The sequence below is a fragment of the Eutrigla gurnardus genome (genome assembly GCF_963514095.1).
Source record: "Eutrigla gurnardus genome assembly, chromosome: 19".
Lineage (NCBI taxonomy): Eukaryota > Metazoa > Chordata > Actinopteri > Perciformes > Triglidae > Eutrigla > Eutrigla gurnardus.
Window position 1 is genome coordinate 3,600,685 of NC_139930.1, and position 24,717 is coordinate 3,625,401.

The 24,717-nt window shown below is 41.9% G+C and overlaps 1 protein-coding gene across 1 annotated transcript in view; it reads right to left on the minus strand.

Annotated features, from left to right (window-relative positions):
• Positions 1 to 4,928: 4,928 nt before the first annotated feature.
• Positions 4,929 to 24,717, minus strand: part of scai (suppressor of cancer cell invasion) — a 28,088-nt gene continuing 8,299 nt past the window's right edge. Inside the window, exons 8-17 of the mRNA XM_084035974.1 lie at positions 22,468 to 22,620; positions 20,856 to 20,957; positions 20,137 to 20,238; positions 19,653 to 19,731; positions 18,652 to 18,751; positions 18,345 to 18,426; positions 17,317 to 17,389; positions 15,635 to 15,808; positions 13,602 to 13,702; positions 4,929 to 11,447 (exon numbers count right to left, since the gene is read on the minus strand). Coding sequence (XP_083892100.1) covers positions 11,301 to 11,447; positions 13,602 to 13,702; positions 15,635 to 15,808; positions 17,317 to 17,389; positions 18,345 to 18,426; positions 18,652 to 18,751; positions 19,653 to 19,731; positions 20,137 to 20,238; positions 20,856 to 20,957; positions 22,468 to 22,620 — 1,113 coding nt within the window. The 3' untranslated portion in view covers positions 4,929 to 11,300. The remainder of the gene's footprint in view (positions 11,448 to 13,601; positions 13,703 to 15,634; positions 15,809 to 17,316; positions 17,390 to 18,344; positions 18,427 to 18,651; positions 18,752 to 19,652; positions 19,732 to 20,136; positions 20,239 to 20,855; positions 20,958 to 22,467; positions 22,621 to 24,717) is intronic.

A 24,717-nucleotide genomic window follows, 5' to 3' on the forward strand; every position in this document is an offset into this window, starting at 1 on the left:
TCAACCTCTCTCTGGTTGGTCAGTTCAATGCACGTGACATCGTTCTCCAACAGTGATTGGGCCAAAGTCGACACTCTAACGTCCCTTAGCAACGATATCAACTCAACAAGCTGCGTTAGTATCAGAGATACTCAGTGTGCAAAGATCATGCACCCCCTTTTATACGTACGTCGTCAGCTATGACCTTCTAGAGTAGGCCGCGAACCAAGCGGTTTTTTCTAAATAACTGCACATGTACTTGTGCATTGTACTTGGGAATACTCACTACTAAAATACGTCATCATCTGAAACCTCAATCTTTACGTAAATGTAAGCCCCGTCTACAGCGTAGTGCTGTAGTACGTAAACGTCGCCACTGGAGGGCAGTAAACATTCTCATTTCACTCATGGCAACCAGAGGCTGCAGTCAAAAAACTAGGGGTGCAGTCGAATAGTAAAAAAATAAGGCCCTAACTCCTATTCCTTGACCTCTGGGGAAAACGTCTCGGGGTTAAGGAAAGGCGATAGGAGAACTCAAAAGGATTTAGGAAAAGACTCAGAGAATCCGACCGGACTTTCACTAAGCTACGTCATTATAACGCGGCCGCTGATGATTGACAGCTGATGATCGGCACCGGCGATTGACGTGCGTCTGCGCTGGAGAAACTACAATAATGGACTACAAAAAGCGCATCGTCCACTTCTCCACATGTTGGTTTTATAAGCAGCTGGTTCACTGACCAGCTTCAGGTCCAGCAGCTCCTCCTTCCTGTTTGACCGGTTGCTTTATTCACGTTTCGTTTGTGGTTTTAGTTTTGTTTTTGTCAAGTTTGTAACATGATTGAAATAAATAAAAATATCATTAAATTATTATCACTGTCCACACACATTTATCATCACTATTCCAATTACTATATGTCTGCATTAAAGTAATTGTTAAATATGTAAATAGGCATATCGTTTGTTTTCATGAACGGCCGAGGTGTGCGGTACTTTAAATGTTGCTCGCGCAAAGAATTGTGGGTCGGCGTGATCTCCTTTCCTTTCGTATAGGAAGGTCCGTTGCATCCTATGCTAAAGGAGCTCTGAAAGGAAGCATTGGAGCTCCTTTCCTTTGCATTTAGAGAATTCAAACAGCTCTTATCATGGCGGCCATTTGTTTACTTCCGGGTCACTTCTTCAGTTAGGAACCTTCCTAAGCAAAATAGACTATTCGACTGCAGCCTAGATCCTTACATACTGCGCCCGTTGATGATCCACACAGGTGTTTGAGAGAAACTACAATAATGGACTACAAAAAGCGCACAGTTCATCTTAAGTATGGACATTCAGGTCACAAATATGATTGAACTTCCATGTTGGAACTGACATTAAAAAAAGGAATCTATGCTTCCACTCACAAGAGTGTATATGATAAATTAAGTTATTGTGTGCGTTATGGAGAAGGGGTAAGATCTATGTCACTCCTTTTTGAAGGTTTTATTTGTTCACCTCATGAATATTGTTCATAATCAAGAATTTGTTATTTGACAGTTTGTTGTATTTACATTTCATTTGTTGTTTCAATGTTTTAAAAACATTTGTAACATGATTGAAATAAATAAAAATACCATTCAATTATTGGCACTGTCCACACACATTTATCAACAAATTCCAATTATATGTCTGTAAGAAAGTCATTGTTAAATATGCAAATAAGCATATCGTTAGTTTTCATGAACGACTGAGGTGTGTGGCACTTTAAATGTTGCTCTCGCAAAGAATTGTGGGTCGGCGTGATTTCCTTTCCTTTCGCACAATAGCTGACATAGAAAATGTTATACATGTTTGTCAAGTTGTAGAATTGTCATTCTTTGACAGTAATGTTGATTTTTGTACTGTTAGTACTACTACTACTTTTAATATTACTACTACTGTTAATACTACCACTTTTGGCAAGGGGTACAAGTAATCACAGGTTACAAGCCTAAGAATAATCTTAGTAGATAATGAGCTTGACATGGCTAATGAGCTAAATAACTTCTACTGTAGATTTGACACATATGATTTTAAAACAGAACAGTGTTTGGCTAGCATGGAAGTGAGAGGCTTGGTGGGTGCAGATATTGAAATTTCTATTGATGAGGTAAAAACTTTTTTCAGACGTATAAATCCACGTAAAGCTAGTGGGCCAGATGGTATTAGTAGTAGAACACTAAAAATGTGTGCAGATGAGCTGTCCTTAGACACTGGTGTGGTCCCCAGCATATGGAAAAAATAATTAATAGTGCCAGTGCCCAAGAACAACAGACCTAAAGAATTTAATGACCTGCGTCCAGTGGCACTCACTTCTACAGTAATGAAATGCTTTGAAAAAAATATTTTAAACCAGCTTCAGTCTGAGGTTTCACATCTTCTAGACCCTAGCCAATTCGCCTACCGTGCCAAGAGGGGGGTTGAAGATGCGCTTCTTACCCTGACCAGTAATGTTTATGAGCACCTTGAACATGCAAGGAGCCTGGTTAAGATTGTGTTTATTGATTTTAGTAGTGCCTTTAACACAATCCAACCTCATCTGATGGTGAGGAAATTATTACACCTTGGATTTATTTTATGGATTCATGATTTCTTGACAGACCGTAGTCAGCAAGTAAGATTTAACTCTCACATTTCCTCCCTTAAAAGCATTAACACTGGAGCACCGCAGGGATGTGTACTATCACCCATCCTCTACACATTATATACTAATGATTGCCAAGCATCCTCTTCAGCTCATAATTACTTTAAGTATGCTGATGACACAGCACTGGTTGGTTTTTTACATTCCGACATCTCATCTCTTGAAGGCTTTGAAAGGGAGGTTCAAGGTTTCATCAAATGGTGTACAGACAACTTTTTAATGGTCAATGTGAAGAAAACAAAAGAAATGTTGATAGATTTCAGTAAGAAAGGAATAACTGTCTCTCAATCCAAAATTAATGGTGAACAGATAGAGCGGGTCTCATCTTATAAATATTTAGGAATTGAAATTGACGAGCTGTGTTTTAATGAGTGTGAACAGACCAAGTGCCGGAAACTGCAACAGAGGATGTTCTTTCTTAGGAAACTAAGAGTGTTTAAATTAGATAGTGGCGTTCTCCAATTATTCTACAAAGCTCTTCTGCAGAATGTCTTGTCTTTTGGACTAATATGCACTTTTGGTAATATGCATGCACAGGATCACAAGAGATTGCAGCGCATTATCAAAACAGCCAGTAGGGTCATTTGAGTTGATCAGGTATCTGCAGCCCAGCTGTATAATGAACTTGTTTTAGGAAAGATGGAGCAAATTTGAGATGATCCTTCTGACAAACCTGTTCCTCAAGTTTGTCAGAAGTAGTAGGTCAAATGGCAGAATCCTGCAAAGAGTAATCAAGACCACTAGATACCACAAGTCATTTGTGCCTTCTGCAATCAGACTATACAGACCAAGAATATGCACTGCTGCACTTTAATTCACCCCTATGTAACTCAGGTACTACTATTTATTCTTTGTTTTATTCTATTTATCCTTCATGGTCTCTGTATCTCTGTTGTATATATATATATATATATATAATGTGGTGTCTACTGTTTTGTCTGTCTATCTGTCATCTGGTTTGTGATGTTTTGTGAGACGTGCAATTGACCACATGAATTTCCCCTGGGGGATAATAAAGTTTACCTTGACTTTGACCTTTAATATCCAATCCAATCTAACTTTATTTGTTACGCCCTTTACAACAACCACTGTTGACCAAAGTGCCTTACAGAGTAATAAGTTAAGGCTTCACAAAGACAAGAAAAACAGCTCAACAGGACAACATGCTTAGTTAGGTAAAATATAAAATAAGAAAAGATCAGATAAAGAGATAACAATTTAAGCCAAAAGATAAAAAGATAAGTTAATGTCTTTCTAAGTGTTATTACCACTAATAGCACTACTGTTAATACTACTACTACTACTGTAACTGACTGGACACACATATTACTACTACTGTTCATAATTCTACTACTGTTAATACAACGTCTACTCTACTACTACTACAAATCCAGATGCCCATGCTCCTGGTCTGCTCCAGATTGCTGAGTAAAGTCTGTTAAAGCAGGTTTTCTCTCCACTAGGTGGCGCTGTAAGTCTTGCTCCTGGTGATGTTAAGACTGAAATCAATTGACTCTGAAAATCATGTGTTCTAGTCCTGCTCTATGTGTAAAGTGTCCTGAGATAACTTGTTGTGATATGACTCTATAGAACTGAATTGAATAGCTAAATATTTAGTTGGTTGTAATTGGAGTCAGCCGCAGAGACTTTCTCCGTAGGACTCCTCCGTCATCACTGCCGTAAGTCCTGAACTGTTTCCCCGTGAGTTTGACCCTGAACATGCTGACTTGGGCATCGGAGATCGCTGTCATCATCCTCTGGCAGTTGGCGGAGTTGCTTTTGGGTCCAACCCGGCCCGTCACGTTTACTGTGATGACGGCCATGGTTAGCAGTTGTACTAGCATTGGTCAACACTCAACCATTAGCTCCACCCGAAACTCCTCACCAACATATTTAGTCACTCCAACACTTTGTGACATTTATTAGTACGTCTTACATCTTAGTATGTAACCAGTATTTGTAAATTGCAGACAATCAACGGGGAAATATCATAGTATGATGTACAGCCTGTCAGTCGGTCACCAGGGCAATCAGTCTGACAGGCTGCAGGTTTGAGTCGAGAGATGGATTTGATTTTGTGTGGCGTTTAATTGACATTAAATTAAGGTTGAAGTTGAGAAGTTTGGACTTTTAACAAAAGAAATGACATGTTTTGTTGTTGAAAACGAGTCGGCTTTAAAGCGTGATTGGACGTGTCTCTGTAACTTGCCTTTACAAACTAACTGTAACATGTTATCCTTCCCAGTCCCACAATAACAACACTCTGGTATTTGTATGAAGCCACATTTCTTTTTCTTTATTGGCTCCATCTGAAAACACAGAAAAAAACATCCGATACAATAATTGATCTCAATCATTGTTCGATGGTAAAGCAAGAACACACCAGTCTTTGGCACTTTCTATTCTAAACAAACATGCTGCTTACATGGAAAATCATCTGTGCATTTTTTTTTAAACTGAAGTTTTGAAAATACGTTTGACATTTTGACACGGACAGAAAATCATAACAAGCAAATCACACATGTTGCCATAAAGGAAGGCTGTACTCCTCTTTTAGATATTTGTAAGTATAAAAAGATAGAAATGACCCCGGTATGTCCGGGGGACAAACAGGATTGATTAGTCGGCAGTTCTTTGTGTTGTGTTACCAACATGCGCCTCCATGGACCTGGCTTTTGTGCTTGTCACAAACAAGTTGGTTTCTTGTGCTCTGGTACATTTCATACAGGTGATGCTTGTTTCTACAGATAAGACCCCTAAAATCCTCTCCTTTATTTTCTCTAACTGTCAAGTCTCCGCTTCTCTGCTTCTTCTGTGCTTTAGGAGAGAAACAGTGAATCTGTGGACCTGGTGTTTACTGATGGTTTTATGTAGCTGTCTCCTAACTTGTGTTCCCATACGACTAACCTTCACTCTGGACTTCTAGGACTCTCCAAGAGAAACATGATCCACCACAAAAAGGTGATTGACATGTAGTTTAGTTGAGTGGGAACATAACGTTTGGGGGACCAGGCTGGTAGCTGAGAAACGTCCTACTAGGAAATTTCATTGGAGCTGCTGAAGTTTGGAAAAAGAGACAACAAACCCCAATATGGGTTCAGGAATGCAAAGGGTATAGTTGGATATCAAACCAAAATGATGAGCCTAAAATCAGGGTGGAGCTTTTATCCAACGAGACTAAATCAGGGTCCAATAGAAGAATCAGGAGAAAGATGAACATGTGAAGACAGCGGCAGCAGAGGAGCCTTCTGTTACTTGGCTGGGTTTTATCCGTTTAGTGTCCACCTCACATACGGCTTTCTCATCCTGTACGAGTACAGGATGACCTCTGCATGATGCCTCACGGGCCTGCGTTGAGTCGTCATGAAATACAATCTGTTGGTTTCATGTTCAGGGACACGCATCGTCAAATTGAGAACATAAAATAAAAAAACAAGTATTTGTTTATGAGTGAATAGAAGCATATTCAGTCATATTCCTGTCTGTGCTACTGATTCCAGTAGTGCTACATAATTAATGAACTGGTCCCGTTGGAAATATGAAGCACAGAAAACATCACTCCAGCAAACGGTCCAACAGAAGCTAAAAGTTATCTCGTTTATTTGTTTCTTTTATATTGATAATCATGATCAGAGAAGAGTGTCACGTCACTGTTTGGGCATATTTTCCATTAAATGCTCATTTTGTGCCCACATATTTGATATTTTCATGGATTTTGAGAAACACAATTTACAATAACATGTTATAAGTTTTTGAAACTTAACGTACAAACTTGTCAACTTTCAATATTTGACAGTTTCAATGAAAACATTTCTTCACTTCTTCAGTCTGACTGATGTCAAAACATGTGAAATGTTCCTTTGTGAAGTAAACAAAGCAAAATCATGATTGGCGTACCGTTTTAGAGCACCGCAAGGATTTCTAATTCTTCCACATGTAAATGAACATGTTATTGCTGCTGATTCAATATTTTGGAAATCAGCCAACATGTTTGACACATTTCAGAAAGAGGCTGTTAAAAACAGATGAAAAGTTCCTGTAGGAAAATGTTTGAAATCACACAAGTTTGAGTCTTTGTAAAAAAGAAGGTGACCCATGTGAGGCTCTGGCATGAGGAACTCCGACATGGAAGGATTATTCTCACAGCACATCAACATGATCATAACAATATTCAAACTCCATAAAGTGCAAGCCTACAATATCTTAATCTTCATAACGGTCAACACAAGAGAACATGGATATCACAATGAAAATGTAGAAACATCTTGCTTTCCCAGACAAATGTAAAATGGAGAAAACAGGAGTTTCCCTGCTTCTCTTCAAGTCCTTGGAAAGTTGGAATGTAACATATTTAGAAAAATGGCCAAAGAATAAACTGGCCTCGTTAATATTTTGCTCCTCCTCACATGAACAGTGTGTAGCATTTAGGGGGATTTTTGGAGAAATGGACTATAATATTCATTATAATGTTTTCATGAGTGAATACTCATGGTTGTGTTTTGATCCACATAGTCCTACATGTTTCTACATGTTTTCACATTACCTGAAGGCCACCGTAGTACTCCGACGCGCTTGGAAAGGGAGGGGTGAGGGGAGGGGCTTCAGTTGCGTTTCAATCACCAACCTCACCACTAGATGCCACTAAATCCTACACACTGCTCCTCTCAGTTCAACTTCATATTTCATTACACATTTTATAGACTTACATAATACTGAACAAACACATCTGTGCCAAAACATTTTCTGTACACATACTTTGACAATGTCAATAAATATAATAAACACTAAAAAATAGTGTTCTTATCATTTCTGTTCATTCAAAAATCTTAATCCCAACCAGCTGGCTTGGCTACTTCCTGCATCATTTGAACATTTTGGTCAATGGCAGTTAACGTCAGCTGGGTTCAGCATCAGCATCACTACGGTGGCGTGTGCATCCTTCCCCTACTTGGTGTCAGAAATAAATCCCCAATGATAAACACTCTGACGTGAAAAACCTGCCTTCAGCTTCTTTCTACTTTGGTGTTTGTTGGGATGTTGATCAAAAAATATGAACCCGTCAAAGGCCTGCAGCCCAGCCTGAATGGTGCTGGACTAGATTCAGAGAGACTCTGTTCAGAAGTGGGGCTAAAACGTTTGGATATGTAGTCTGAAGATTTGGAGAGACCTTGCCTTGGCCAAAATGTTTAGGACTCTATTTTAAGGCAAATCTGCTTTTTTTCGGTTAATTCCCACAGTACCTGAAATACCCATCTGTGGGTCACGCAGGCTGACAGACTCTCTGCTAGCAGGACCAACATGATTATTACAATGGTGCCATATACTGATGACTAGACAGAAACATGCATCCTAAACAACCCCGGTGATGGTCAGTGGTCTGTGAAGAGTTTGTTCATTCTGGGAACTAAACTATAAAATCAATATATTGTTTACATGTTACTTTATCAACACTGATTTAGTCTAAAATGTAGAACGTTCCCAGTACCACTGAACTCAACAAGCACACCTTTTCTCCACTAAGCAGGTCTCTGGACTCAGCATGGGGGATTTGATTCTGGCACCAGTCTGACAGCATACTACTGACGTCTACTGAAGTGCTACTTTGTACTGCAGAATAAAACTCAAACGGAAACAAGACATGACGTGAATGAAGAAGCACTCATGTTAATTTAGAAGCTACGCTCAAGTGTTCTGAAGTCTCAGAATTCTTTGATTCACTGCCAAATTAACATCTTTGGATTGTTTGAGACGCGGCGGCCGGTAGCTACATTTCTGACAAAATTATCAACATCGGAAAAGAAAGTTTATGGCAGATCTTGAGAAATCACTGCTACAAAATCTTCCCATCACTCGGCCAGACCAGCCGAACCAAACACTATCAAAAAGGGACCAACAATGTCCTGGACCAGGTTCACACAGATACTCCTGGCAGCTCCAAAGGCCTGCGCTCATTTTGGACAATCAGCCCACATGTTCCTGCTGCTGCTGCCTACTTTCTCCCAGCTGATTAAATGGATCAAACCATCGATGAAACCGTTACAGTGTGGACAGCTGATCTACAGCTGATCTGGCAGAGTGGTGCTGAGAGAACAACCTCCTGCCCAACGTCAAGGAGCTGATTGGTGAGTTTAGAGACAAAGAGATGTGCATCCCCCCCGAGTGTCGGTGATATAGGTGACAAGAGGTGCCTGCGCAGCCAAAAGCTCTTCCCCCTGCTGCTGCCTGAAAAGAGATCCACAACTATCAGCTGACTTCAGGGCAGCTTCTTACTTCAGGCTGTGATGCTCCTAATTTCACCCTCCACCCATCAGAATATAATATAGATCTCCTTTTTTTGTCTGCATTTTCTTATGTAGCAACGATGGCGCTACAAACTGTATTTGCTTGTGCAGGAACCTTGTATGGAAAGTGCACCTTTGAGCACTTCTGTAAAAGGAACAGCTGGCTTCCTGGTTTAAGGCCATTAGCAGCATCAGTTAAGACAATACGATGCTTCCTGTGATCTACTTCAGTCCCAGTGATCCCATCCAACAGAACAACGACTTTCTGTTTTTCTTCCTTACATCTCAAGAGTTCTTGCTTTAACACGGTAACCACCAAACTTACAAGCTGCAGTTATTCTATTAACCACTAGCTCCAGGCTCCAAACAAGTCCCTACGCTGGGTGTCTGCACACACACACAGATGGGTGCTTCTCACAGGCTTGCCTTTAACTGCATCAGAAGGACCCTCAGGGCCACAGGGAAGCAAAACTTATATTTTGGGCTTTAAAATGTCTCTCAAAACAACAGGAAATCCCCCCACAAAGGTCAGTCTCGATTGCGTTCAACAGCAATGTTGGTTAGTACCTGTTCATCCCTGCTCAGCTCCACCCAGGCGGTCTCTTTCACTACATTTCATGTGTTCGTGGTGCCAGTAGGCCTCATTCAGACTGCAAGCCCGAAGCCGTTCATCAGATTTTTGCAATTTGGAGGATGTTTGAAATGTGATTCCAATCGAATATCTATAGATTTGTCTCAGTCTGGATTGTGGAAAGGCTGAGCAGAATCTCTGATGGTCCCAGCAGAATTCTTTTGAGGATGAGAAGCCGTGGACAGACTTTTACTTTCTGCTGCTGCTTCCTAACATCACACCGTAAACCGACCTCCGTTGTTGAGTGTGTCTGGTGTGACTGAGGAGTTCTGCAACACCATTTGACAGCTCAAGAGGATAAATGCTTCTGTGTTGGAAAGCCGCTACATCAGCATAGCTATGTAGTTAGACGCCTCCTTCATTACCAAGGCGACCCGTGCAGAAATGCTGGTGATGTCTGGATACACAAATCCAATGTGATAACGGTCTTATTCAAGGTACGTTCACACCAAACGCCATCGTGTTACCTGCACAATTTATATTATTATTCACGTCACTCTAGATGCTGAGGAGGCGGGGCTTCCCTCCATATAGACACCTCCCAGGTTTAAAATGCTTGTTTTCTGAATGGAGTCTGGTTGATGGGTGCTAGGCTATGCTAACATTGTAGCTGCTCCATCAACACCTTGTTGTTTGGACCACAGACAGTCTCTGGTTTCTCCACCCAGTCTGGTCTGGTCTGGTCTCTGGACTAATGTGAGCTACTATCGTAGATCTCTAGGGGACCAGAGAATACAATATGTTCCGTCTCGTTCTCTGACCTCATTTACCTCATTGATGTTGTGTCATTTGCGTAATTCGCGCCACCCATGCAAATGTGCGTGTATTTGCGTGGACTTTGTCGGCAGCGACGCCGTGTGAAAGGTTGGCTTTGCGTTTGGTGTGAACTCACCTGTAGAGACGTGACCTGCTTGTTGTCTGTGAACCAATGGTGGTGAACCAATGGTGGTGAACCATGTTACCTTCCATATTTCCTCTGCTATCAAACTACTTTGTCTCCTTTGTTGACACAACTACAAATGTACAGGCCCATGCAACACATGCACCGGCTCCGATTACTATCCAACTACATGCCACTTTCACATCTACAACCCTTTTTACATCCTTAAAGTTGGAGGTCATTCTCTGTGGATCAAACAACTAAATGGATACATTTCATTGCATTTTTGCATGCAAACACAGCACAGTGATATGGAAAAGCAATAACGGTCACTTTTAAAATGCACAAGGCTGAAACAACGGACAATAAAAGGTATTAGGCGGATTGCAGATAAATGTGTCGTTTTTTTTTCTGTGTTGCCGCTCAATTCCATCCGCTTTGCCTTCGTACGGATAAATAAAGTCACACCTGAAGCTGCCTTCCTTCTCTTTCCTTAAGGCTTACACAACCTTCACTCCAATAGACAATAATTCACATTATTAAAAAAAACAAAACACAAAACCGAGACTGCCAACAGTTGTGTGATGAGGCTGCGGTGTTGAACCACCCACTGTTTCCCTTACGTGATGCTTACATTCACAAGGCAAGCCACCCAAACTGAGGGATTTATACTAAACCATCTGCCTTATCTATGTGAACATTTTAATGTTGCACTAAATTTACTTCCACAAGTAACAGTAAAAATGCATGAAATGAACTTGTATGTGCTGAATCAGTTATTTCATTACCTGTAGAAAAGACAAGACATCTGTGAGGGCCTTGGCAGTTCAGTCTATGTACACATATGCCATTTAGCCCTGTGTGAAGATGTTAGTAGGCTTCCAGTGGATCGTCCCAGAACAGGCTCTGCACGTCCAGCATCGTCGCCAGCTCCAAAATATGTTTCTGTAGAAGGCTGCTCTCCACGGTGTCTTGTTTAGGGAGCTCAGGGTAGGACTCAGGGAAGCTTTGGGACTCCTGCAAGCACAACATCCATCAACTCTCACTCAAATATATACTGTATATGTAAAATATATATATATATATATATATATATATATATATATATATATATATATATATGATGGTATGTTACATGATGATGATGGTGTATGATGGTGTATGATGTACAATGGTGTATGATGTTATGGGCCCTAGTTTCGTAGACTAGGCGTAGTCAGTGCAAGTTTCGTGCACTGCGCAGGCTAGCGCAGGCACGCCTCCCGTCACTCCCACCCGCGCAAGTGGGAAAGAGGGAGGAGAAGAAGGCGTGAGTGGGAGAGGAGGCGTGGACTGGGATTGGGCGCGTTTCGGATCGCATGCATTTGCGCCGATGCATGCACGAGACTTGAGAGGATCCGCCGGAACTCGTCATAAACACGCCAAGTTCCCACTACGTCAAGTCGGACACAGGTGCACTTCACGGACTTTTTTTTATTTTTTTTTTATTTAAACTTTATTAATAATTGTATAGGCTACATAACAAAAACTATCGCGCCAGGGGAAACTTCACGGACTTTGCACAAAGAATATGGCCTGCCCAGTGGCGCTGGCTTTCTTCGTCGCTGACGAACTCGAGCCGAGGCATTTGAAGTCCCGTTGTTGACGGAGGCTGAAGGTACGTGTCCACAGGGGCGATTTTAAACGCGAGTGGACGCGCTTAAAACGAGAGGATGATTGACAGGCGCTCTCCTTTAAACAACACATTTTTGCGAGCGTTCGTGAGCGTTCCCGAGGCGGCGAGTCGAGCCCGGCGCCTCTGATTAGCATAAAGTAGATTCGACTACAACTTTAGGCAAATGAGGAGCGGCCAACTCGCGCGCCGTCTCTCGACATTCGCCGCAACGCTACCAGAATGCATTGCACAGCTTTTCACATAGACAATGAATGGGATGCGGGGAAACACCGCTGCCTGTGGACACGCACCTTGAGGAATTTTCTCACGTGGGAAATACCACGTGATAATTCTAACCAACTAGGGCAATGTTGAGGGGAGTGTCTTATGTCCGCACTTATTTCAGACCATCTGCAGAGAAAAGCATGCGAAGGGAGGTACCCTGGAGATACCGCAAGTTTTTAAAGTCATGTGACATGTCGCAAAGGGAAGTTATCACCAGCATTTGTGACGTTTTTTTCCCAGAATGCCTTGTTTTGCGAGGCAAATGCATGCGCATGCTTGATTCGAAACAAGCCTATTAACACAGCCGATTCAGATCTTCACCAATCAAATGAGCTCCTCTCCTCACCTTTAATGTGTTAGGGGAGGTTCAGTGCAAGTTCCGTCACTTGACAGCCCGATGACAGAAGCAGCGCCGCCGCTCCCACCACGCTCATCACGCGCTGTGCGTGCGTATAGTAATAATAATTATAATGCAGATATTATATCACTATAGAAATTGTAGGCACATTTTAGGCATGTATATAAACACCAGAACGGCGGGACACCTCGCGCGACGCTCAGACCAGCTGCAGCCCCAACTCCGGTTCCAGCTCGCGGCAAAGTTGCGCGTCTCTCCACGGACAACAGGCTGCCCGTGCGCGAGACCAGCGCACAAGCAGAACACGATCCCCAAAAGTGCTGTATTTTTTTCAGATTTTTTCAGGCATAGACAGATTTTATTAGCAGTGGACAGATATGAAAAACAGGAGAGAGAGAGAGAGGGAGGTGTGACATGCAGCAAAAGACCTTCGGACGGGATTCCAACCAGGGTCGGTGGCGTATGTGTACGTGTAACATACATGGCATGCGCTCTAACCACTCCGCCACCTGCGCGCCCCTAAATCACTGTTTTTCGGGTAGGGGGGGCTGAGAGAGATGTGAACTCGTTAGTTTGCATCACAGTTTCAGCTGTGTTAATTCAGTCAGGCTGAGTTTCCATTACGTGTGCGCTGGTTGAAACTTGCATTACGCCGGCTCCGCCACCCTGCGCCGCCCTGCCCTGCCCGCTGTCCGCCGCGCCGCCCTGCCCGCCGCGCCGCCCTGCGCCCTATATGATAGTGCATGATGGTGTATGGTGGTGTAAGACGGTGTATGATGGTGTATGATGATGTAAGACGGTGTAAGACGGTGTATGATGGTGTAAGACGGTGTATGAGTGCAGTAGACCTTGGTGATATGGGGGATACACTTACCCTGAAAAGTTTATGCAGTCTCAGTGCAGCCGAGCAGAACACAAAGCGGATCAGCAGAAGTCGTAGGAACTCGTCACCAAAGAATTGCAAAAAGGCTTGATCTGTGGAGACAATAGAGCATTAACGCTGAAACAAGTAGATAAGCATTGATGAGATGAAGAGAACATTGAATTGAGAACAGTTTGATAATCAATCAATTATGTAAATCAAGTCATTCAATCAAGCAAAGGTTTTCTGCTTCTCACATGTGGGACTCTTTTATATAACTGTCCATTATTATCTTTGGTTTTTAATTGCTGGTCTGACATACAGGGCTGCATGGTGGTGTAGCACTGTCGCCTCACAGCGAGAGGGTCCCGGGTTTGATTCCCGGTTTGGGTTCCTTCTGCATGTTTTCTGGGTTCTCCGGCTTCCTCCCACAGTGCAAGTTCATTTATGATTCTAAATTGCCCGTAAGTGTGAATTTGAGTGTGAATAGTTGTCTGTCTCTACATGTTGGCCCTGTGATGGACTGGTGACCTTGTCCAGGTATACCCTGCCTTCGCCCAATGACAGCTGGGATCGGCTCCAGCCTCCAGCAACCCTGAATACAAGATAAGCGGTAGACGATGGATGGCTGAGTCTGACATACAAGCCATCTTCAGCACGGGTTACCTTAGACTTTCATTTTGACAGACAGGGTTGTAACAATTCATTCACAAGTCATTTTATTCTTTCTATTTTTTTCACAATACGTCTCTCACGTGGCCAGATCTCGTTGCGCGAAGAACCAAAGGCTGGCCAAGCAAGACTAATGGCGAGACTTCACGCATCCACGAGAAAAGGCATATATTAAAAGATCGATCCTGGGATTTTATTAATCGATATCGGAACATTCAAATGAAGATCGATTTTAATCAGAAAATCGATTATTTGAACCCAGCCCTACTCTGATGTAGTATAACAAAATAAGAGAGTAAAATGTGGACACCTAAACATTTGATCGCTCTCATCTAAAGCAGTGTTAGTCAATAGCCCCTCATAGAGGGTATTTCGCCGTTATTCTGCCCCGTCGTCAGTCTAAACGCTCGCCAAGTTGGAAAGGTGTAACAGAATATTACGCCTCTGAGATGCCAACGGAGGTCGTCACAGAGCTGCATCAAAGGGCGAGATGAGTTGATACGGTATTCTATCTAAACGCCCCGAGTACTCGAGACGGAAAAGACGCAACGTAGTGAAGGCGCGTTACCTAGGCGACACGCCGCCGGCTGATTTAAGGAGCTCAAAGCGTAGATCCGAAGAAGATAAAATGCCAGTAGTTGCTTGTACGAGGCTGCCGTTATACGCATCGCTATGTTTATGATGCACAGCAACTTCGCTTGCGGTTGAAGAGTTGCGTAAATATGTGAGACGAGCAAAAGTTCACCTTTCGTAGTTGTTTTGAGCCATGGAACTAATCGGATTTCTGAAGCTCATTGAATACGTCACACAGCGAGTCCATAGACGAGACATCGGCCGCGCCGTGGGATGCCTCACTCATTCCGCAAAGGAGGGGTGCTATCTAAACGCAGACACCATTACAGCTTTACGCTCCAGTTCGCTGCCTATTTTGACTCGCCTTTCCACCATTACGGCGGAACCGTCCGTCTAAAAGGGGCTAATGATTTAATATCAGATAATCATAATGATTTATTCTGTCTGAGTGAAACCTTGCTGCATGATGATGACTATGTCAGTTTAAAAGAAGCGAGTCCTCCCGGTCCTATTAATACTCATATCCCGAGGCAGCAGACATGGACGAGGAGTTGCAGCCATCTTTGAGTCAAGCTGAAACCAAAAGATGGTTTGAGAGAGGGGAGTTAAAGAAACCACGTTAGTCAACCTGAAACAACCATCTCCCAACAGAGGAGCTGCTTTATCAGCCACATACAGTACAGACCTCGGATCAGTTCCTGGACAAACCAACAACCACCCTCACTCCGAAGGGGCGGCTATGGCTCAGAGGTAGAGCATGTATGACATGTATGACATGACATGAATGGGAGATGTGCTACCTATGGTCCGTGAGCGAGTTATCATCTGCCCAATGTCACGGTAGACTTTACGGAGAAATTCTTGAGCTCTTTCCCACAGGCCTCGCTGCACGCTGCTCAGGCCGCACACAGAGGAGAACGCCAAGAGAGGGCTGTAGAGGAAGAGGGTGAAGAGGCTCCCACGCTGAGACTGATCTGAACAGGTGAGCAGAGACACAAACAGGTAAGAATTCGACACACGGGCGGGTAAGAACTCGACACACGGGCGGGTAAGAACTTGACACACGGACGGGTAAGAACTTGACACATGGACGGGTATGAACTAGACACACGGACGGGTAAGAACTCGACACACGGGCGGGTAAGAACTCGACACGGGTGGGTAAGAACTCGACACACGGGCGGGTAAGAACTCGACACGGGCGGGTAAGAACTCGACACGGGCGGGTAAGAACTCAACACACGGACGGGTAAGAACTCGACACATGGACGGGTAAGAACTCGACACATGGACGGGTAAGAACTCAACACACGGACGGGAAAGAACTAGACACAAGGACGGGAAAGAACTAGACACAAGGACGGGAAAGAACTAGACACAAGGACGGGAAAGAACTCGACACACGGCACACAATACTGGGGAAGAAGCAGCCTCGCTCACTTTAACAATGACATCAAACGTCCACCTCAAACATGCAAGTTCATCATAAAATACATACATACTGGAAAGATTTAATATTTAATTATATTCTGTAAAAGTGACAGCTATAAATAACTGTGTAATCTAAAAGCATTTGTCTGTTGATATTCTATTCTGTTCTTATTGTCTACGAACCCATGAAAAGATCTAAACTAGCACGTACGTATCAACGCCTGATACATTTTCTTCCTTTGAGTTATAGCGCTCCATTAAAACACGTCAGTGAGATCCACTGTTGCGCTGGCTGACAGTGTTAAAAACTGATACCCCATTTCCTTAGCAACGCTACTTTCAGTTTGACAGTTTGAGTAAGAGTTGGTGTGTGCCAGCGGGGCAATGATGTGTGAGAAGCTCTGCTAGAGGACTGAACAGTCTACCAGAGGACGGTTTGAACTCTGCATCAGTTGGAACATTAAGTCCAGGTCATGGATTTAGTTAGCATAGCTAACTAGAAGGAGGGAGTCAACACATGAAGTTAAAAGAAGATTAAAGCAGGACAAGAACCGCTCTGAACTGGTTCTGGATCAGCAGAACTGCGTTCAGAAAACCAGGGAAACAACAACGTGGCTGTAATTAGTGACCAGATGTTCTGATAAAAGTAGACTCAGCATCTTTTCTGAATCTGTCCAAGCATCTCCTGTAATCCATCAACACATAATCCACCAGAGACCACGTGGTGGTCTGGTTTTATCAGGTTTCTCAGGAACCTGAAGTGGACTCAAAAGGAAAAGAGTGAAGTTCTCTTCACAAACACCACTTCAACTCAACCAGAGCATTCTACACTCACTGTGGGGTCTTCCTGATTTAGCAGCTTTCCCTCATCAACTTCTCACAAAACTTCATTTGGATTTATTATCATTTAGTGTCTTTTTGTTCTGGAAGCCTCTCCGCCTGAAAAGCTACTGTTCATATTGGTCTGTTCATGGGATTTGTCAACAGCAAGGAAAAAGAATAAAGAATATCACCAGACATCTAATTAACTGCTGCCCTGAGTGACACACACCTTGCACACTCTTGGGATACACTGTAGGTGAAAGGAGGCACACCAGAGGCTGGCCAAACAGATTTGTGAAATGCTATGAGGGTAAACAAAAGTGAGAAAAAGTAATATTAGTTACAATACAGAACATTCAGTGTGATCCCAGCATATAGAAAATGCATAACAAAGTCAACTAGTCAAAATAGTTGAGGAAACGGGAAGGGGATGAATTAATATGAATTTTATTGAAAGGTTGAATAAAACAATGGTGCTTTTTGAAAAGCTGGCTCTTAACTGCATTACTGTGATCTGTATGAAGAAGGTGAAGTAGTAAGAATAGTTGGAAACTTGGAAATTGGTTAGATTTGCAAGAATGCCCTTGAATATTTGAATACTACTACTACTGTTAATATTAGTACTACTACTGCCAATATTACTACTACTGTTAATATTACTACTATTGTTAATGTTATTACTATTGTTAATACTTCTTCTACTGTTTATACATGTCCCTGATGTTCCACCTGTCCCTGATGTTGCAACTGCCCCTGACTTTTCACCCCCTCAAACAAACGTGTGTGTGTGTATATATATATATATATATATATATACACACACACACACACACGTTTCCAAACCCATATACCCACACCCATATATATATATATATATATATATATATATATATATATATATACACACACACACACACACACGTTTCCAAACCCATATACCCACACCCATATATATATATATATATATATATATATACACACACACACACACACGTTTCCAAACCCATATACCCACACCCATATATATATATATATATATATATATATATATATATATACACACACACACACACACACGTTTCCAAACCCATATACCCACACCCATATATATATATATATATATATATATATATATATATATATATATATATATATATATATATATATATATATATATATATATATATATATATATATATGTGTGTGTGTGTGTGTGTGTGTGTGTGTAATATTCAGCTGATTAACATATTTTCATACCTTGTATGCTGTGCTGTTTGAAGAATCCACAATGACAAAAAGTGGTTTCCGGGTAAAAGGGAACAAGTCCCCTGGATGAAGGCTGCAACATTTAAAACAAGTAAATAAATGTTAGTGTACGTTTAGATATGAAGCTCGTTATTAACATAGAAGCTGGCCAGCAGTTTAAGCTAACTGACTTCCCTCCTGGGTTAGCTCTGTGGACACAGGATGCTTTCTTCTCTTACACATTTTAACACACTTAAAAATGAATTGCTTTTCCCAAAATATGAAATGACAATAATATATTAGACAACTCAATAATCACCAGTGCATTTCTTTCTGGGCCTGGCTCCTTTTCTGCACCGTCTCTCCATTCACCACATCTCGGTTTGTATTTGTGAGAACGCCTCCAAAATCATATGGGCCTACAGGAAAAGATAAAGCTGCATTGTTCAACTTGAAAAGACACCATTGATTACAACTTATACATCAGAAATGGCAATGCGACTCTCCACTACATTGGCTTGTAGGACTGGATGTGGATGCATTAGTAGGTGCACCACATTTATAAAGAGCGTTGACATATTTTACTGGTGTCAGAAAGTGAGCGCCGTCACATGTGGGAATATGGATCATTTGGAGCTGTCTGACATTAATAGGCTAACTAATATTAATGTGGGGAGTTTCCTGAGCGGACCCAACTACATAGACTCAGTTACAGATCTACATCCGGTGGAAAAACCCAGAATCTATTATTGGGATTCAATAAGTAGCACGTTCAGCGATTAATAAATAATTATTAACATCAATAGAATGATTAATACAAATTAATAATGATGGGGAACCACCCTGGGATCAGGGATAAATAACTAAAACGTTAATCTTGTCTAGTTCACTCAGGATGCCAGTATGTATTAACTTTACACTCATGGGATGTACAGTGAAGGATACAGTCTGACCTCCGACCCTCACAACCAGCTGCTATCACAATGGTCACACAGCAATAACCACAGACAGCAGTCTTTAAAGAAAATAACACAGTTTGATTCTTTAGCATTATCAGTGATTAATAACATCACAATCAATAAACCAATATTTTAGGAGTAGGCTACTCAAATATCATACAGGCCAAGCGTGTGTGTGAAATAAAGTATATATATCTCTATCCATCCGTCCATCCATCCATCTCTAAACTTATGATTCCATTTGTTTGAGCTATGTATGGATATTGCCCCTTTAACGGGTGCAAGTATAAATATAAATATTAATATCTGTAAATAATCATTCATAAGCCCCTACAACTGTGTAGACTATTTTGCATTTTACCTTCGTAATCAGAGTGCCCGGTTGGGAAGACTCCAGTAGCCGACAGGTAGACAAGCAGAACGCTGTTGGCAGGCAACTCCTGAAAATCAGGGCAATGAGGGGGAAAACAGATTAAGTACCAAAGTTATGCAGTTATGTTAGATGCAATAAGAAGTACTTTTAATGCTGACATGAAATTATTAGATCCAAACTGAAACTAAATGATGGGTAGGGGGTGCAGGAGAAAACCTAACCAAATATGGGTGCAGACTGTGAAAATCTCCCCCGGTCAGTAAGTTGTGTTAAAAAGTAAGTAAAACAAGAAAACATTGGCAGGTGGAAAGGTGAGACTCTGAATAGCAACAAAAGTCACAAACCAAACCTGAATCCTCGAGGACAACAGAAACTGTACCGTGTTTTACAATTTTGCATGTTTAAATAATAGATCGCAAAAAATTCATGTTAAATCGGTCATCATTTTTTAATAATGAAAGTGAACACTGACCTTGAAAGAGGCAGACAAGAAAGTAAAAAGCTGGCTGAATGTCGGCTTGTACAGCAAATACTTGTGAGGGTTTTCTCTTTTAGCTGGCTTCTCATTGGGTTCCTGTGAGAAAAAATATTTCAGATCATCAGTGTTCATATTTCACTTCCAGTTTACTTCATATACAGCAGGGTGACCAGTCTTCTAGGAGGCAATCATGTGTGTTTAGTAGACATGGGAGGGGAACCATGCCAGACGTACAGAAATATGTAAACATTGATTTAATCCAGACAATCACGTGGCAAAACTGAACAAACCAAAACATTACATTAGTTAAGCATTGAATATATTTAAAATCATCGTTTCATCCCAGTCTAGTTCTGACCCCCTTTAAAAAAGGACCATCCCAGTCTAGTTCTGACCCCCTTTAAAAAAGGACCATCCCAGTCTAGTTCTGATCCCCATAATAAAAAAGGACCATCCCAGTCTAGTTCTGACCCCCATTAAAAAGGACCATCCCAGTCTAGTTCTGACCCCCTTTAAAGGACCATCCCAGTCTAGTTGTAACTCCTCTCCATCAGCAGAGGTTCCTCCTCTTCATCAGTGTATATTTTAGTACATCATAATGACTGTTGCTTCAGTTGGAATTTTTTAGACTCATTTCATTTGAGAAAAAAAATAGGAAGAGTTTTGTATCCAAAACCCCTCACAAGTACGCCATCTTCAGACATGACACTCACCAGCGTTCCTTGTTTGGAGGTCTGTGTTGCCAGGTTTACTGGTTCCCTCTCCAAAGCTTGAAGCATGCGGAACATATCGATGGTTAACTCACTGAACTTCACCTAAAAAAAAGGAAGAAAACAACGCTGACTTTCCCTCAACCATTTAGAGATTTGTGGGGAATTAGTAGCTTAGGTATTGTGGTTTTACAGATGCTGCAAATATCAGGTTTGTCCACATTTGCACAGTTAAAATAACAAGGTGCTACTTTCCAAATATGAAACATTTAATAGTTTAGTTATTCTGTCAAGACATATACCCAAATACCCAGAACACTGCTCACATGCTTCACTTTCACAACCGCCCTTAACCAATAGTTAAGGGCCAACTGGAGAAGATGATACTTCATGACCCCGAGTGAAGTCTGATGCTGTTCAGGGACATGACAGTCGCTGGGAGACACAACACCTTCTAGCACAGGTGATGTGAAAGTGTCAGGTGTGTTGAAGACACAACTAGCATGAGGACTCGGAGGCAGCTGATGGAATGTGAGAAATTCTCTAATGAACTGTAGAAGCTAATGGTCAACCTGTGAATCATCAAATTCCTGTTGGCCAACTTCTCAGTGATCGGCACCCATGATGGATTCTACATCCTCCTAATACAGTGAACATTAAGTCTTGGGTTTTATAGTTGATATCATCAATTCCTAAACGACGATAATGATGTGTTTACACCAAACTCCTAGCACATTTTTCGCGTGGTGCCATCGCTTTTAAAATCAATGCAAAGACAGGAAGAGATGCGCCGGGCAACTCAAATGTGTCACATGAGCACATGAGTCAATTTCTGAGCAAGAAATTTCTATTTCCTTAAGCCTCTCAGTGTTGAGATCATCGTCCTGACGTTGCTAAATCCTAAATGGAGGAACCAAATGTCTACTGGGTCTGTGGCCGCCCAGAGGTCTAAGATAGTAGCTCACATTAGTCCAGAGACCAGACCAGATTATCTGGAGAAACCAGAGACTGTCTGTGGTCCCCCATAGATCTATATAGTAGCTCACATTAGTCCAGAGACCAGACCAGACCAGACTATGTGGAGAAACCAGAGACTGTTTATGGTCCCCCAGATATCTAGATAGTAGCTCACATTAGTCCAGAGACCAGACCAGACTATGTGGAGAAACCAGAGACTGCTTATGGTCCCCCAGGAAAAAGACTGATTTTAACACCAGATCAGGTTACCAACTAGAAAGCATACTTGATCCACTGTGGCAGGAACAGGAACAGACACAAGAAGAAGATAGTTCACAATCTGTTCATGTTTTAAGCTATTTGTTTCTAACATGTATAATGTGTTTAGAAAGACACCTTTTTTGACTTTACCTGGACTTTAACCTTCTGTGGAGCAGTACATGGCATGCATCATGAATCTATTAGGACATGCATATGTATCAAAAAGTGGTCTACACAATAGTCACACATTGTCCATACAGCAGTGAAACCATAAATCAAAGGCAACTAACTTCTATGTTGGAATGTTGAGTTTGAGAGCAAACAACACGTTTTAATAAGACTGTGTTGATGTGTATGAAGTGTTAGGAACTTTGAAATAGAATTAGTGGGTTAAAACCTGGTTGTTACAGTTGCCGATGATTAGTGCATCTGCAAGGACGAGCTGCCCGACCACCATGCCTTGTTCCAGCGGAGGCACACTTCCCTCCTGCAGCCGGTTGCTGATGACAACAACAGAATTGTTGTCGTTCAGAATGACCACTGGATCGGCCTGTTTGACAAGGGGAGAGAGACAACAGTGAGCTGGGGACTTGAAATTAAACCATCAGAACATTATATCTCATATCGATATCATTAAATCTGGTGAATCCATGTTATTGACTAATTCTCTGCTCATTCCCAGAATGTTACCAGTGCACATGAAGACATAAGTTGTTCACTTTTACTCAATTCAGGGGCTGCTAGCTAGCTTGCTTGCTAATTCCATGCTACAGCAACAGATGATAAAAAAGCACCATATGAACTGCTGGACTGGTCTTCATAACTTTAACATGGAGCTTGAGTTCACTGATTTGAACTCATCATTCATGATGGACCTTTACATTAGCTAATTCTAAACACTAGTGCTGCTCGCTAATGCTAAACGCTAGCATGCTGTCTTTTGTTATGGTTATCGTTAGCTACATGCTATAAAGGTGTTTTATAGCGACACAATACAGTTTAAACTCTTATAACCATTTCATGCATTTCACTAATGCTGTGGTGGCAGGGAGGGGAAGGGTGACGGCTGATGATTAAAGCTGTTTGCACCTCACCCCAGATCAGCTAACAGCAAAATGCAAGGTCAATAGCCATTTCAATCAGCAGAGGGCAGTTGCTATGTGTATTTATAACTAAATTCAAATATTTTGCACTGAAATGTTAAGCTTTGGACCCGATTCAACCAACAACACTATAAATAACAGATACATTGGATTCAGCTGAAAGAGATGGATTGTGGGTTTACTTACTCTTTAATATCAGTAGCTTTGTGTTTTTTGCTTTTTTATAAGCTACATCAAGAATTCAGTGGACCTCAGGACAATTAATCAAACTACTGTAAATCCTCTAATATAGCAGGGCTCCAGACTAACTTTTTGCATTGGTTGCACTGGTGCGCCTAACTTTTTTTTTTAGGTGCACCAGCACAAAATTTAGGTGCACCCACATTTTTCATCGCGTCGCCTTTAACGCCAAAAAGTCACCTTTTTATCGCTCTCCTTTTACATAATGACACCCCCTTATGGCCTAGGTTAACTGCAGCACCATCAGCACCCAGAGGAACCCTTTTCTCCAGCCAATCTGCACACTGATGCCCCAGCGCAGCAAATGCTTGCTTTGTGGCACAATAAAAAGATCATACAGGTCACTAGCCTATAGATTGCAAATGGAAAACTGTTTATGTGATCTTAGCCTAGCCTAATTATATTTTTACTTAGGCTATTCATTTTTAATAATAATATTAGGAATAGGCTACTATACAATTTCCTATTCATGATCTCTCATGCTGTAATGTGGGCCTTCAAACACTGTGCGTGTCCGTGCTCCACCTCGACATGTCCAATTAACATGTTGACCGGCCTCCCTTTCCGCAAAATGCAGCAGTAGACAATAACGCACTCCTTCGTAGAGACGTCTGTGTCACCGTCGATCATGAATGACGTGTACGTGGCGTTTCCAACCTCCGCAGCTGTCTTGTTCTTTAGTGTGTCGGCATTTTTTTCATCAGAATAATTTCGGACTTAAATTTAGTGAACGGCAACTCCTCCTTTGCAATATTGTATGCGACGTTGAATTTTATAATAATTTCAGATTCCTCAGCGGACCTGATTGATACAGCCTGACGCTGAAATGCAGCTGGATGAGAGGCCACTTTATTAACACACTTATCACGGCATGTAGTATGCTTTTTGGACATATTGCGCTTTTTCAACATCTCGATGCGAAATGTTGTTGACTCTTCCACAAACGCACTATTACTGGCCAAATTCTGAACGCACTCCCGACAATAAATGCAGTGCATTGAGTCCCTTTCTTCATCGTAGCCTACATCAGCCAGGGAAATTGCTTCAACCAGTCCTGTCTGAAGGCATATTTTTGGGCTTTTTAATTAGTCTCGGGGCGAGGCTTTCTGCCTCTCTTCATTTTCAAAGAAAATCGAAGCGCTCAGCGTCGAAGCGCTCAGAGTACCTGCTCTGCTCGCTCGCATTTTCGAACTGACACAATTTACAGCAGTGAAAAGGACCACAGCCAATCAGAGGCAAGGACCCGCCCGAGCTCTGTCTCTTATTGGTTTAGACCACGATACCGTCAGGAGAACATAAAGAGA